The 16778-nt window shown below is 41.7% G+C and overlaps 1 protein-coding gene across 1 annotated transcript in view; it reads right to left on the bottom strand.

Annotated features, from left to right (window-relative positions):
* Positions 1-16346, bottom strand: part of SLC25A43 (solute carrier family 25 member 43) — a 60758-nt gene extending 44412 nt beyond the window's left edge. Inside the window, exon 1 of the mRNA XM_077146492.1 lies at positions 16020-16346. Within this exon, the coding sequence (XP_077002607.1) occupies positions 16020-16294 (275 nt within the window). The 5' untranslated portion in view covers positions 16295-16346. The remainder of the gene's footprint in view (positions 1-16019) is intronic.
* Positions 16347-16778: the final 432 nt, after the last annotated feature.

Here is a 16778-nt window from a genome sequence, read left to right on the forward strand (position 1 = left end):
CTGGGTCTCATGCTCAGGGAAAACCGACGCAGGTGACTCTTTCCTCCTGATAGGAGGCCAGTTTGGTCTGGGAAAATCTGGCTGGGGTCTATAATATCTAAGCAGACCCTCCTAAGTGTGTGTGTGGGGAAACGTACCATCAAGCAGGGCAAGAAACAAGAAAACAAGAACTGAAAAATTCTCCTCTGTTAAACAAAACCTAAGCTAAAGGTTCAGATAAAGCTGAACAGAATGTCAAAGAACAGATAGACAACAAATCATGCAGCAAGAAAACCCTAGATAAAAGAAGTGAAAGTAATCTCCAGAATAAACTAATTAAGGTAATTAAATGCCTAGACGCCAGCAAAAAATAACAAATCACACTAAGGAAATTGAAGATATGGCCCAGTCAAAGGAACAAACCAACAATTCAAATGACATACAGGAGCTGAAACAACTAATTCAGAATATACGAACAGACATGGAAAACCTCATCAAAAACCAAATAAATGACTTGAGGGAGGATATAAAAAAGGCAAGGAAGGAACAAAAAGAAGAAACTGAAAGTCTGAAAAAACAAATCACAGAACTTATGGGAATGAAAGACACAGTAGAAGAGATGAAAAAAACAATGGAAACCTACAATGGTAGATTTCGAGAGGCAGAACATAGGATTAATGAACCGGAGGACAGAACATCTGAAATCCAACAAGAAACAGAAACTATAGGAAAAAAAATGGAAAAATATGAGCAGGGACTCAGGGAATTGAAAGACAATATGACACGCACGAATATACGTGTTGTGGGTGTCCCAGAAGGAGAAGAGAAGGGAAAAGGAGGAAAAAAACTCATGGAGGAAATTATCACTGAAAATTTCCCAACTCTTATGAAAGACTTAAAATTACAGATCCAAGAAGTGCAGCGTACCCCAAAGAGAATAGATCCAAATAGACATACTCCAAGACATTTAATAATCAGAATGTCCAAGGTCAAAGAGAAAGAGAGGATCTTGAAAGCAGCAAGAGAAAAACAATCCATCACATACAAGGGAAGCCCAATAAGACTATGTGTAGATTTCTCAGCAGAAACCATGGAGGCGAGAAGACAGTGGGATGATATATTTAAATTATTAAAAGAGAAAAACTGCCAACCAAGAATTCTATATCCAGCAAAATTGTCCTTCAAAAATGAGGGAGAAATTAAAACATTTTCAGACAAAAAATCACTGAGAGAATTTGTGACCAAGAGACCAGCTCTGCAAGAAATACTAAAGGGAACACTAGAGACAGATACGAAGACAGAAGAGAGAGGTGTGGAGAAGAGTGTAGAAAGGAAGACTATGAGTAAAGGTAAAAGGAAGGAAAATTAGATATGACATATAAAATCCAGAAGGCAAAAGAGTAGAAGAAAGTACTACCCATACAGTAATAACACTGAATGTTAATGGATTAAACTCTCCAATCAAAAGACATAGTCTGGCAGAATGGTTTTAAAAAACAGGACCCATGTATATGCTGTCTCTACTCAAAGGTCACGAGGCCAAGGACACAAATGGACATTTACATGTTTATAGCAGCATTATTAACAATTACCAAGAGATGGAAACAGCCAAAATGTCCATCAACAGACAGTTGACTAAACAAACTGTGACATTTACATAACATGGAATATTATGCAGCTGTAAGACAGAATAAAGTTATGAAGTATGTAACAACATGAATGGACCTTAAGGACATTATGCTGAGTGTGATTAGCCAGAAACAAAAGGACAAATACCGTATGGTCTCACTGACATGAACTGACGTTAGTGAATAAAATTAGAATATTTCCTTGGTAACAGAGACCATCAGGAGATAGAAATAGGGTGAGATATTGGGTGATCGGAGCTGAAGGGATACAGATTGTACAACAGGACTGAATATAAAATCTCAGATATGGACAGCACAATACTACCTAACAGTAATGTAATTATGTTAAAACACTGAATGAACCTGCATGTGAGAATGATAGAGGGAGGAGGGCTGGGGACATAAATGAAATCAGAAAGAAAGATAGATGGTAAAGATCGAGATGGTATAATCTAGGAATGGCTAGAGTGTATAATAATAGTGAAATGTACAATGTACAAATTTAACAAATGTTTTTGCCTGAGGAAGAACACAGGAATGTCATTATTGCAGGGTGTTGAAAATAGATGATAATTAATACTTTAAAATGTCACCTTATGTGTGAGACTAAAGCAAAAAATGTTTGTTACAAAATTTATATTTTGACTAGAGCATTTCCTAATATAACTCATGTAGATACAGTGAATGTCATAAGTACTTGCAATCTCAGGTAGCATATGAGATTTTGTTGGTTTGTCCAGAGTGATGCCCCGATGAATCCCACAGTGATTTGATCAGTGACTGGAAAAGTATTTGCAAGCCCCCTTCGGGGAATGGTGAGGGTGGGGAGAAATTCAACTTCCCCAAGTTGAATTCTTTATATTCTCACAAGCAGTGTGGACAACCAAAGCTATAGGCTGAGCCCCCAGGCTTGGGGTTTGTTCATATGAAACTTAACCCCACAAAGGATAGGTCAAGTCTACTTAAAATTTAGGCCTAAAAGTCACCCCCAAGAGAGCCTCTTTTGTTGCTCAGATGTGGCCTCTCTCTCCAGCCAACATGATGAGCAGTCTCACCACCCTCCCCCTCTCTGCGTGGGACATGACTCCCAGGGGTGTGGACCTTCCTGGCAACGTGGGACAGAGATCCTGGAATGAGCTGAGACTCAGCATCAAGGGACTGAGAAAAAACCCTAGAATGAGCTGAGAATTAACATCAAGGGATTGAGAGAACCTTCTCGACCAAAGGGGGAAGAGTGAAATGAGACTAAGTGTCAATGGCTGAGAGATTCCAAACAGAGTCGAGAGGTTATCCTGGAGGTTATTCTTATGCATTAAGTAGATATCACCTTGTTGTTCAAGATGTAGTGGAGAGGCTGGAGGGAACTGCCTGAAAATGTAGAGCTGTGTTCCAGTAGCCATGTTTCTTGATGATGATTGAACAATGATATAGCTTTCACAATGAGACTCTGCGAATGTGAAAACCTTGTGTCTGATGCTCCTTTTAGCTACTATATCAGCAGAAGAGTAGAGCATATGGAATAAAAATAAATAATAGGGGGAACAAATGTTAAAATAAATTTAGTTTGAAATGCTAGTGGTAAATGAAAGCAAGGGGTAAAGGGTATGGTATGTATAATCTTTTTTTTCTCTGTTATCATTTTATTTCTTTTTCTGTTGTCTTTTTATTTCTTTTTCTAAATTGATGCAAATGTTCTAAGAAATGATGAATATGCAACTATGTGATGATATTAAGAATTACCGATTGTATATGTAGAATGGAATGATCTCTTAATGTTCTGTTTGTTAATTTTTTAATTAATAAAAAAAGTTAAAAAAATTTTAAAAAAATAACAAATTTAAGTCCACTGTATTTATATAATGCCTAGTTAGCTATAAGGAAGAGATGACCCAACCCTCTGCTTTATATCTACCCTAAGTACTTTTCACTTCGGTTTAAGTATTTTCTCTCAAGCCTGGCTTTCCTATGGCATATTACATGCACAAAAGTATCAGCAAACAGTGAACAAGACGGCACCCCTTCGGTTCTGTTCAAACTTAAAAGGAATGAAACTGCTTGAAATAATGATTTTGAGCATCGCCAGTAATTGAATTTTTAAACTATATTGGTTTAATATTGTATAAGAAAAGATGCTCCACCACGTGAGTTATCAGGGAAATGACACATAAAAACAAGAGCAAAATACCATCTCCTATCCAGCAGACTGGCAAAGATTTAAAGGTGTGATAACATCACGTGATGGTAAGGCTGTGTGAAAGCAGGAACTCTCGCCCACTGCTGGCAGAGATGTAAAATAGTTTAGCCACTTTGCAGTAGCTGGTAAAACTGAAGACACCAACCTTCACCCCCAGCAATTCTACTTCTAGGGGCACATCCTACAGCAACTCTTACACATGTACATTTACAGTCCCACATTTCAGCTTCTAACTTTTGTTTTGTGTTTTTTTTCTTTTTTTTTCTAATCTTCTAACTTTCATTCCAGTAACACACAGAATCCAAAACTTCCCCTTTCAACCTCATTCACAAACATAATTCAGCGCTGTTGATTACATTCACAATAATGTTGTACATACAAGGATATAACTGTGGGACTAGGAAAAACTCCATTGGTAGGAGAATGGAAAATTGTGGTACAATCATACAATGGATACTATATAGTTAAAATCAATGAACTTGGAGCTATGCTTATCAATATGAATAAAGCATAAAAGCATAATATTGAGTGACATGTCAAGCTGCAGTGAGCTACAGTGTATAACCATCTATTTAAATTAAGAAATACATCTACAAAACAAAACTATGGGTACATATATGAATTAAAATCGACCTCTGGGAAGGTGGTGAAGAGAGGGGACTGGGGAGGAGGATGAAGAGGACTTCAGCTTTATCTATAAGGTTTTATTTCTTGCACTGAAAAAAGGTACTTGAAGGAAGCAAAATGCTCTCAATTCTGGATGTTGGTATATGAGTTCTTGCTAGACTCTGTAGTTTTACAACTTCACCATAACGTAGCTTTGGGTAGACTATTCCACTTGGCTACAATCCCTCTTTTTGAAAGCAGTGTAGAAATTAATAAAAGGGGACTTTTATATAGCACACATTCTCTGGCCAGAGAGCAAAGGAATTTTACACCTTTTTGCAGTTGAGGACAGAATCTGAAAAGAGCTTGTAAACTGGGAAAAATAGTAATATTTTCTGCCAGAGATGTGGGGAGGGAGAGGGGGAGAGGTGTTGTGAGGGTTTTGAAAAAAAGGTAAGGAATAGAACCGGGCTAAAATAAAAGTACCACATATTTAAAAAAATCTGAGCACCCCCAGATCTTTGGCTTTAAAATCTCCAAAGAGGAGATGCGGAAGATGGCGGCTTAGTAAGACGCGCGGGTCTTAGTTCCTCCTCCAGAAAAGCTACTAGGGAAGTAGAAACGGTACAGAACAGCTCCCGGAGCCACGACAGAGACCAAGAAGACAGTGTACCCCATTCTGGAACGGCTGACTGGCTGGGAGAACCCGCTGCAGTGAGATCACTGAGGGGCACGCGCTTCCCCGGGCGGGGAGGCAGGAGTCCCTCCCTCCCTCCTTCCCGGGCCAGCTGGGAGAATTGGACAGGCGATCCCCTCAAGCCGCGGCAACTTGCGCCGCCCCCCCCACGCGTGGCCCCCCGGACCAGCTGGGAGAATTGGATCGGAGACCCCCCAAGCCGCGGAGACTGGAGACCGGGGTCCCTTCCAAACACGTGGCTTCCCGGTCTGGCTGGGAACGGTGGATAGGCACTCCCCCAAGCCGCAGCGGCCAGCGCCCCCCTGCCACGCTTGGCGCCCCGGGCCAGCAGGGAAATTTGGACAGGCGCTCCCCCAAGCCGCGGAGGCCAGCGCCCTCCCACCACGCTTGGTGCCCCGGGTTGGCTGGGAAATTTGGACAGGCGCTCCCCCAAGCCGCGGAGGCCGGCGACCCTACCCACGCACGGATTCCTGGGCCGGCTGGGAGATTCGGATTGGCACTCCCCCAAGCCGCTTCGGCTGACGACCCTCCCCCACAGCGAGAGTTTTCCAAAGTTAAAGGAGCCTCAGCATCTTTTACTGGTGGGACCCGCAGACAGACGAGTGCCACGAGCGCCACCTACTGGGCAGGATAAGAAAAACAGAGCCCAGAGATTTCACAGAAAAATCTTTCAACCTGCTGGGTCCCAAACCCAGGGAAATCTGATTAAATGTCCAGATGCCAACAGAAAATAACGGATCATGCTCGGAAAATTGAAGATATGGCCCAGTCAAAGGAACAAACCAATAGTTCAAATGAGATACAGGAGCTGAGACAACTAATGCTGAATATACGAACAGAAATGGAAAACCTCTTCAAAAACCAAATCAATAAATTGAGGGAGGACATGAAGAAGACATGGGCTGAACAAAAAGAAGAAATAGAAAAACTAAAAAAACAAATCACAGAACTTATGGGAGTGATGGACAAAGTAGAAAAGATAGAAAAAACAATGGATACCTACAATGGTAGATTTAAAGAGACAGAAGCTAGAATTAGTGAATTGGAGGATGGAACATCTGAATTCGAAAAAGAAACAGAAACTATAGGGAAAAGAATGGAAAAATTTGAGCAGGGGATCAGGGAACTCAAGGACAATATGAAGCGCACAAATATACGTGTTGTGGGTGTCCCAGAAGGAGAAGAGAAGGGAAAAGGAGGAGAAAAACTAATGGAAGAAATTATCACGGAAAATTTCTCAACTCTTATGAAAGACGTAAAATTACAGATCCAAGAAGTGCAGCGTACCCCAAAGAGATTAGACCCAAATAGGCGTTCTCCAAGACACTTACTAGTCAGAATGTCAGAGGTCAAAGAGAAAGAGAGGATCTTGAAAGCAGCAAGAGAAAAACAATCCATCACATACAAGGAAAACCCAATAAGACTATGTGTAGATTTCTCAGCAGAAACCATGGAAGCTAGAAGATAGTGGGATGATATATTTAAATTACTAAAAGAGAAAAACTGCCAACCAAGACTTCTATATCCAGCAAAATTGTCCTTCAAAAATGAGGGAGAAATTAAAACATTTTCAGACAAAAAGTCACTGAGAGAATTTGTGACCAAGAGACCAGCTCTGCAAGAAATACTAAAGGGAGCACTAGAGTCAGATACGAAAAGACAGAAGAGAGAGGTATTGAGAAGAGTGTAGAAAGAAGGAAAATCAGATATGATATATATAATACAAAAGGCAAAATCGTAGAGGAAAATATTATCCAAACAGTAATAACACTAAATGTTAATGGACTAAATTCCCCAATCAAAAGGCATAGACTGGCAGAATGGATTAAAAAACAGGATCCTTCTATATGCTGTCTACAGGAAACACATCTTAGACCCAAAGATAAACATAGGTTGAAAGTGAAAGGTTGGGAAAAGATATTTCATGCAAATAACAACCAGAAAAGAGCAGGAGTGGCTATACTAATATCCAACAAATTGGACTTCAAATGTAAAACAGTTAAAAGAGACAAAGAAGGACACTATATACTAATAAAAGGAACAATTAAACAAGAAGACATAACAATCATAAACATTTATGCACCGAACCAGAATGCCCCAAAATACGTGAGGAATACACTGCAAACACTGAAAAGGGAAATAGACACATATACCATAATAGTTGGAGATTTCAATTCACCACTCCCATCAATGGATAGAACATCTAGACAGAGGATCAATAAAGAAATAGAGAATTTGAATATTACTATAAATGAGGTAGACTTAACAGACATTTATAGGACATTACATCCCACAACAGCAGGATATACCTTTTTCTCAAGTGCTCATGGATCATTCTCAAAGATAGACCATATGCTGGGTCACAAAGCAAGTCTTAACAAATTTAAAAAGATTGAAATCATACACAACACTTTCTCGGATCATAAAGGAATGAAGTTGGAAATAATAATAGGCGGAGTGCCAGAAAATTCACAAATACGTGGAGGCTCAACAACACACTCTTAAACAACGAGTGGGTCAAGGAAGAAATTGCAAGAGAAATTAGTAAATATCTCGAGGCGAATGAAAATGAAAACACAACATATCAAAACCTATGGAACGCAGCAAAGGCAGTGCTAAGAGGGAAATTTATCACCCTAAATGCCTATATCAGAAAAGAAGAAAAGGCAAAAATTCAGGAATTAACTGTCCACTTGGAAGAACTGGAGAAAGAACAGCAAACGAATCCCAGAGCAAGCAAAAGGAAAGAAATAACAAAGATCAGAGCAGTAATAAATGAAATTGAAAACATGAAAACAATAGAGAAAATCAATAAGACCAGAAGTTGGTTCTATGAGAAAATCAATAAGATTGATGGACCCATATCAAGATTGACAAAAAGAAGAAGGGAGAGGACGCAAATAAATAAGATCAGAAATGGAAGAGGAGACATAACCACTGACCTCACAGAAATAAAGGAGGTAATAACAGGATACTATGAACAACTTTACGCTAATAAATACAACAATTTAGAGGAAATGGACGGGTTCCTGGAAAGACATGAACAACAAACTTTGACTCAAGAAGAAATAGATGACCTCAACAAACCAGTCACAAGTAAAGAAGTTGAATCAGTCATTCAAAAGCTTCCTAAAAAGAAAAGTCCAGGACCAGACGGCTTCACATGTGAATTCTACCAAACATTCCAGAAAGAATTAGTACCAACTCTCCTCAAACTCTTCAAAAAAATTGAAGTGGAGGGAAAGCTACCTAATTCATTCTATGAAGCCAACATCACCCTCATACCAAAACCAGGCAAAGATATTACAAAAAAAGAAAACTACAGACCAATCTCTCTAATGAATATAGATGCAAAAATCCTCAATAAATTTCTAACAAACTGAATCCAACAACACATAAAAAGAATTATACATCATGACCAAGGAGGATTCATCCCAGGTATGCAAGGATGGTTCAACATAAGAAAATCAATTAATGTAATACACCATATCAACAAATCAAAGCAGAAAAATCACATGACCATCTCAATTGATGCAGAGAAGGCATTTGACAAGATTCAACATCCTTTCCTGTTGAAAACACTTCAAAAGATAGGAATACAAGGGAACTTCCTTAAAATGATAGAGGGAATATATGAAAAACCCACAGCTAATATCATCCTCAATGGGGAAAAATTGAAAACTTTCCCCCTAAGATCAGGAACAAGACAAGGATGTCCATTATCACCACTATTATTCAACATCGTGTTGGAGGTTCTAGCCAGAGCAATTAGACAAGAAAAAGAAATACAAGGCATCAAAATTGGAAAGGAAGAAGTAAAACTCTCACTGTTTGCAGATGATATGATACTATATGCTGAAAATCCTGAAAAATCCACAGCAAAACTACTAGAGCTAATAAATGAGTACAGCAAAGTAGCAGGTTACAAGATCAACATTCAAAAATCTGTAGCATTTCTATACACCAGCAATGAACAAGCGGAGGGGGAAATCAAGAAACGAATTCCATTTACAATTGCAACTAAAAGAATAAAATACCTAGGAATAAATTTAACTAAAGAGACAAAAAACCTATACAAAGAAAACCACAAAAAACTGTTAAAAGAAATCACAGAAGACCTAAATAGATGGAAGGGCATACCGTGTTCATGGATTGGAAGACTAAATATAGTTAAGATGTCAATCCTACCTAAATTGATTTACAGATTCAATGCAATACCAATCAAAATCCCAACAACTTATTTTTCAGAAATAGAAAAACCAATAAGCAAATTTATCTGGAAGGGCAGGGTGCCCCAAATTGCTAAAAGTATCTTGAGGAAAAAAAACGAAGCTGGAGGTCTCACGCTGCCTGACTTTAAGGCATATTATGAAGCCACAGTGGTCAAAACAGCATGGTATTGGCATAAAGATAGATACATCGACCAATGGAAGCGAATAGAGTGCTCAGATATAGACCCTCTCATCTACGGACATTTGATCTTTGATAAGGCAGTCAAGCCAACTCACCTGGGACAGAACAGTCTCTTCAATCAATGGTGCCCAGAGAACTGGATATCCATATGCAAAAGAATGAAAGAGGACCCATATCTCACACCCTATACAAAAGTTAACTCAAAATGGATCAAAGATCTAAACATTAGGTCTAAGACCATAAAACAGTTAGAGGAAAATGTTGGGAGATATCTTATGAAACTTACAATTGGAGGCGGTTTTATGGACCTTAAACCTAAAGCAAGAGCACTGAAGAAAGAAAGAAAGAAATGGGAACTCCTCAAAATTAAACACTTTTGTGCATCAAAGAACTTCATCAAGAAAGTAGAAAGACAGCCTACACAATGGGAGACAATATTTGGAAACGACATATCAGATAAAGGTCTAGTATCCAGAATTTATAAAGAGATTGTTCAACTCAACAACAAAAAGACAGCCAACCCAATTACAAAATGGGAAAAAGACTTGAACAGACACCTCTCAGAAGAGGAAATACAAATGGCCAAAGGGCACATGAAGAGATGCTCAATGTCCCAGGCCATTAGAGAAATGCAAATCAAAACCACAATGAGATATCATCTCACACCCACCAGAATGGCCATTATCAACAAAACAAAAAATGACAAGTGCTGGAGAGGATGCAGAGAAAGAGGCACACTTATCCACTGTTGGTGGGAATGTCAAATGGTGCAACCACTGTGGAAGGCAGTTTGGCGATTCCTCAAAAAGATGAATATAGAATTGCCATACGACCCAGCAATACCATTGCTAGGTATCTACTCAAAGGACTTAAGGGCAAAGACACAAACGGACATTTGCATACCAATGTTTATAGCAGCATTATTTACAATTGCAAAGAGATGGAAACAGCCAAAATGTCCATCTACAGACGAGTGGCTAAACAAACTGTGGTATATACATACGATGGAATATTATGCAGCTTTAAGACAGAATAAACTTATGAAGCATGTAATAACATGGATGGACGTAGAGAACATTATGCTGAGTGAGTCTAGCCAAAAACTAAAGGACAAATACTGTATGGTCCCACTGATGTGAACCGACATTTGAGAATAAACTTGGAATGTGTCATTGGTAACAGAGACCAGCAGGAGTTAGAAACAGGGTAAGATAATGGGTAATTGGAGCTGAAGGGATACAGACTGTGCAACAGGACTAGATACAAAAACTCAAAAATGGACAGCACAATAATACCTAATTGTAATGTAATTATATTAAAACACTGAATGAAGCTGCATCTGAGCTATAGTTTTTTGTTTGTTTGTTTGTTTGTTTGTGTCTTATGTTTGTTTTTTCTTTTCTTTTTTTATTATTATTATTTTTATTTTTTTCTCTATATTAACATTCTATATCTTTTTCTGTTGTTTTGCTAGTTCTTTTCCTAAATCGATGCAAATGTACTAAGAAATGTGATCATACATCTATGTGATGATGTTAAGAATTACTGATTGCATATGTAGAATGGAATGATTTCTAAATGCTGTGTTAATTTCTTTTTTTTCTTTAATTAATAATAAAAAAAAATCTCCAAAGAGGTGAGGTTCTTGCTCCTTCAGTTTATCAGTAGGCCAGGGGCTGCTGCATGATAATTCAGATAGTGTTGGTCCAGGTAAAACCATTTCAGCGGTCCTAGGAAGGCTCCTTTGCCCCCAGTTAAACACTTATTGATTAAGGAACTTTATCAATAGTATCCATTTACTTCAAAAACCTAAAATTGTGGAACTGTAACCCATACCAAACTCCAAAATCTGTTCTATAACTATCTGTTACAATGTCCTTTGAAGTTCATTGCTTTTTTGGTATATATTTCTTTTTTCCTTGTTATTTAACTTTTATTGTGAAAAATAACACATGTACAAAAAAAGCAATAAATTTCAAAGCATACCGCAACAATTAGTTATAGAACAGATTTTGGAGTTTGGTATGGGATACAGTTCCACAATTTTAGGTTTTTCCTTCTAGCTGCTCCAAGACACTAGAGACTAGAAGATGATTCAGCAATCATACTCATTTGTTAAATCCTGTCTTCTCTGTTATAACTCCACCTTCTCCTTTGATCTTCCTTCCAATATTTAGGGGTATTTGGGCTATGCCCATGCTAACTTTTTCATGTTGTAAGGGGCAGTTGATAATATGGGATAGGGGGATGGAACTAGTCCATGTTCTAGAGAGGCTGGCCCCTCTGGGTTTCAGGGCTTATCTAGACTAAGAAGCATCTGGAAGTTGTAGGTTTCTGGAAAGCAATCATAGTGTTTAGAACCTTTGCAGAATCTCAGATAGAGGCCCTAGGTGTTCTTTAGGATTGGCAGGAATGGTTTTGGTTGAGGTTTGATAAACTATGGTAAATAGCAGTATCTAGCTGAAGTTTGCATAAGAGTATCTTCTGGAATAGCCTCTCCACTCTATTTGAACTCTCTGTCACTGATACCTTATTTGTTACAATTATTTTTCCCCTTTTAGTCAGGATGGCATTATTGATCCCATGGTACCAGTTGTTGTTAAACAAACAAAAAGCATCTCCTTCAAGCTGTAGAAAGCTCTTGACTTTATTTTTCAGCCTACCTTAACTGCATCAACTGAACAGTTATTTGAGTTAACCAGCTACCCTTTAAAGATGCAGATAACTAACCCTGGCCTCCACCACTGGGCCATTTACCTCTAGGTGCAGCCTGGTGCTTTCACTGCCTACAAACTTCTGTGTTTCTCCCTCTTCTCTCCCCTAGCCAGTTAGGGTGGAGGGGAACCTTAGGAGAAGCAGGGGCTACAGAGAATATGGAAATGCTTATCAGGAGGGGTGGTCTGCAGCAAACTGTAGTAGCCAGGTGAAGGTGGGAGTCTGAAATGCCAACAAAAACACTCATCATTGTTTCACCCTTACTCCCCAACCCACTGGGCCACTTCTAGGGGCAGTAATTAATTTATTACCCATTCACTGAACATCTACAACGTGCCGGACACAGCGTTAGCACTCAGCACAAATCATAAGAGAGTTCAACAGTCTTGACGAAGAAAAGGACCGATAGGGGCAACTGGAAAGGAAATTGGCCATTGGGTCACAGATGGACTTCATGAACTTGGAAGCAGAATCCCGCCTTATATCAGTTTGTTTTATAAAGTAGGGTCTTACTATCAAATATCCACAAATTTTTTTTCAAAAGAAGCGAAGGAAGTCCTTTCTTCTTAGACTCCTACCATCTGATACAGAGACAAGGGCCACTCAGAATCATGAAGAGTCAGGGTAATAGACAACCCTAATAGGTTATCATTTAAGGTCATTCTGGTTCCCACATCTTCAGTTCATTGGACTGGCCACAGTAGCAGTATTCCTTTCTTCCTCCTACTCCCCGACACAAGCAGCTTTTTCCAGTGAGACTGGATAAGCTGCTGAACTACAGTAACCCTTTCTTTCAGCCAGCACAGATATTACACACAGGACCAAATGCCCTAGACATATGTAGTTAAAGCTGCCAACACTTCAACCTAACACAGGTTAACAGCCAATGCCACCAATCCCAAACTTATGAAGTGGTCACACATACAGGAAATGGTGTTGGTCATGAAAACTTTCACCGCTACAAGGATCCAGACCGTTGATTATACACATAAGCAATCACTGGTAGAGTAGAGTTAGGGAGGGGTTCTACTATTTGATGCATTAGAAAACTGTCCATTGCAGTGTGATATTATTTATTCATTGCAAGAATCTAGTCCCTATTAGGCTCTATTGAGTAGAGTCTTTGGATCTTAAATCCAGGTAGGCAGCAATTTCAGCTGAGGAATGGTGGACTGAGCCCTGGACTAAGGAATCAGAAGGCCTGGTTTCAAGCCCCAGCTCTTCCACTAGTGTTGGTGGACAAGTCATTTAACTGTTCCATTCCCTGAACATTCTGGATGTTCATGCTTTATTCAAACCCATGATTATAAGCTATACCATTAACCCCAGGCAACTGTTGGCAACACGGTCAGGAAAGAGTAGAGATGAATCAATATAATGATGGACCAAAGATGTCATCTTTATGTAGGAAGGATGGCACTGCGGTTAATCAACCACTTTGCTTTCTAACTATGCCTTGCCTTCTACTGAACAACTTAATTTTAGTTTCCAGGAAAAAAAAATCCAGCAGGGGAAAAAATATTAGCAAACCTAGCCTGGGGAACCATCTGTCTTTCTCTTTCACCCATTTCTTTCCCCCTCCCACTGTCACCAGCCTATCTCAGGCACGTTCCACTGCCATATGGACAAGTGCAACAGGTTCCTAACTGGTCCTGCCACCCTACTGTCTACCTCTCTAGTCATCCTACCCTGCCAGTGGGTGACAATAATTTCTGTGGAATTGCTTTGAACACAGCCCTCTCCTGGCTCAAAAATCTCCTAAAGCTCCCCTTCATAGCAAGTAAAGTCCAAATTCCTTAATCCAGGCCTCCAAGGTCTTATCGCAACCTGCTTTTCCAGCTATATTTCCCACTTCTGTCACAAACATACTTTAAGGTCCAGTCATGCTGCATGCCTTCCCACCTCTGAACCTTTGTTCATGCATGAAATTAACTGCAATATCTTTCACTCCATCTTTGCCCAGCAAACTCCTACATATTCTTCCAAGGGTAAACTCTGTAAAGTCTTCATGCACCCTTCTCCTTCCTCATTAGTGTACATTTCCAGAGTCTTGTCCCTGGCAATCACATGCCACCATGTGCATTAAGATTATAGACACACCAGCCTTAATCTTCTATTACCCTGTAACTTCCTGGGGCAGTGGGGCCATGACCTCTTTCATCTTTGCATTGTCTCCAGTGTCATACACCCAGTGCGTACTTAATGAAGGCTTGCTAAATTAAAGTTAAATGAGTACAGAGAAAAAGGCAGCAGGCTGTAACAGAAAGTATAGGGCTTGGAGTCAGAAGGCCAGACAGTGGAACTCAGCTCTGTTACTGGCAAGGGATGTGTCTAGTGTGAGCCCAAGTCTGCATCTAGAAAGTGGGCATAATAAAACTTTCTGCTCTATGGACCTCGCAGGGAAGGAGGCAGAGGTTCTAAGAATCTAGTGACGTGTATTCTAGGTGGTTAGTGGAAAAGCCACAGTACTTAAATCTGCCTTTGAAGTGTTGTCCCCCTGCTCTGTCCCCTGGTACATATTATATCTTATCCAAAAGAAGATGTCCACACCATTTTGTGGAAAAGAGGGTGAAATGGGGAGAAATTCAGTCATTAAAACCCAGTGAATTGTTTACAGACTGCAGGCCAGATGTTGCTGAGGGCAAGGCATGGCTGGTGGGGAGAGGAGGAGGAAGAAAGCCTTGACAAAAATGTCATGATCATACTACCTTCCTCACCTCCAGAGGAAAAGGTAACTAACTTCCTTTTCTCCCAGGCAGAGGCAAAACGAGTGCAGATTCCACTGATTGTCAGCTCTGGCCTTAACAGCACCAAGGCAAAATCCTTTGACTTGTGGTCAGGACTGGCTCTTCCTACTGTGGGCTGTTGTCCTAATTGTAAGCCAACGTCTAGCCTTGAGAGTTGGTACTGTGTCCCTGAATGAAGAACACGGGGACTATGCCCCCAAATATAGAAACATCTCTTCCCGAAATCCATCATTCCTTTCATTCTTTTAGGCTTTGTTTCCAGTTTAGAACGCAAAGGTCTCTGAGCTCTGAGAGATGTTTTAAGACTCACACGGCCTGCACATCTTTCAATCTTTTCTTAAGGAGCATCTGTTAATGTGGAAGAAAGCAGAAAGAGCCCAAAGAATGAGGCCAGTAGGTAGCTAAGGGTGGTGTGACGCACGAGGCTGAGAGCACTGTTTGTAGCTAGGGGAGGGGAGGCTACAGCTTCTGTTGGACTTCACTTAGGTGATGGTGATGGTGTCACAGATCTGTGGTCTTTTTGTGGCAATGGATTGGACCCTCTCCCCCTACCGCACTTTTTCTGGGGACTTAAGTCACACAAACACATAAACACACCTTCAAAAGGGTCTCTCATCTCCTAGGCCAGCAGAGGCAAATTTTTCGAAGTTGGGGGAATGTGGGAACAAGTGATTCGCAGCATTCTTTCTGCAGATCTCTTTCCATGAAACTTCCTTGTTCCCCTTTTCACCTCCGAGCCCGTCCAACCCCGTACGCTTCTGAGTCAGGGTTACGCGCTGCAAAAATGCACCCGGAGGGGGCAGGAATCCCCCCCCCCCCCCAAACGTGAACACTTGAACACGTTTGGATACCGCCTTTTGGCCAAACAGTTCTGAAGGACCCCCACGGGTTCCGGATGGCTGCTGTGGCCCACAAGAGGGCCCCTCCCCGGGAAGCAGGGCGGCGTCCGGCCGCGGAACCCGGGGTGGAACCCCGGCGCTGGCTTCCCGGCTGCCCGCCCGGCCCGGCCCGCCCGTGCCGGCTCCGGCTCCGGCTCTTACTTGCGGTAGGCGGCGAGCTGCACGGCGCTGCAGGGGAAGAGGCGCAGGCAAGCCACCCCGTTCCCCTTCCACAGGGCCCTGGGTCCCTCGGCCCGCCACACGCGGAGCCCTGTGGCCCACGGCCCCCGGGCGTGGCCTCGCACGACGCCGACCTGGGCCAGCACACTGGCGAGCTCCAGGGGCGCGGTGAGGCTAAGGCTGAGAGCCCCCGCCAGCCCGGCGCACAGCAGCCGTTGGCTGCCGGTCAGCCGGTTGTCCCGCCTCCACGTAGCCATCGCGCCCCGCCGGCCGCGTCGGCCCGAGCCCGAGCCGGAGCCCGAGCCCGGGAGAAGCGCTGCTCTGACCTGCCGCTCGCGGGCCTCTAACCTAGACCAGCCGCTGGAGTGTAGGCCCCGCCCAGGCGTGGGGAGGAGCCGCAACTGGGTCGGGAAGCCCAGCCCACGCCTGAGCCCGGCCTAGCGGTTGGGGGCGGAGCCGGGCAGGACCGGGGGCAGGGCTAGGGGCCGGCAGGATCAGGTGTCTGAGGCCCTGAGGATTTAACGCCTGTTGTCAAGGCTCGAGTTTCGACTTTCAGTTGAGAAATAGTCACCATGTTGTCTCATGGCCTAGCCAGCTAGACTTCTTGTTTCCTGCATATTCAGCGCTCCGTTTACCCTTTCTCTCCTTTTGCACATTTCATCTCTCCTCCTCCTCTCCTCACTTATGTTCTCTTCTCTCCAGCCTCTTTTTTCCTGCCCCCCCCCCAAAAAAAACCTGCCT

Source organism: Tamandua tetradactyla, chromosome X, assembly GCF_023851605.1.
Source record: "Tamandua tetradactyla isolate mTamTet1 chromosome X, mTamTet1.pri, whole genome shotgun sequence".
NCBI lineage: Eukaryota > Metazoa > Chordata > Mammalia > Pilosa > Myrmecophagidae > Tamandua > Tamandua tetradactyla.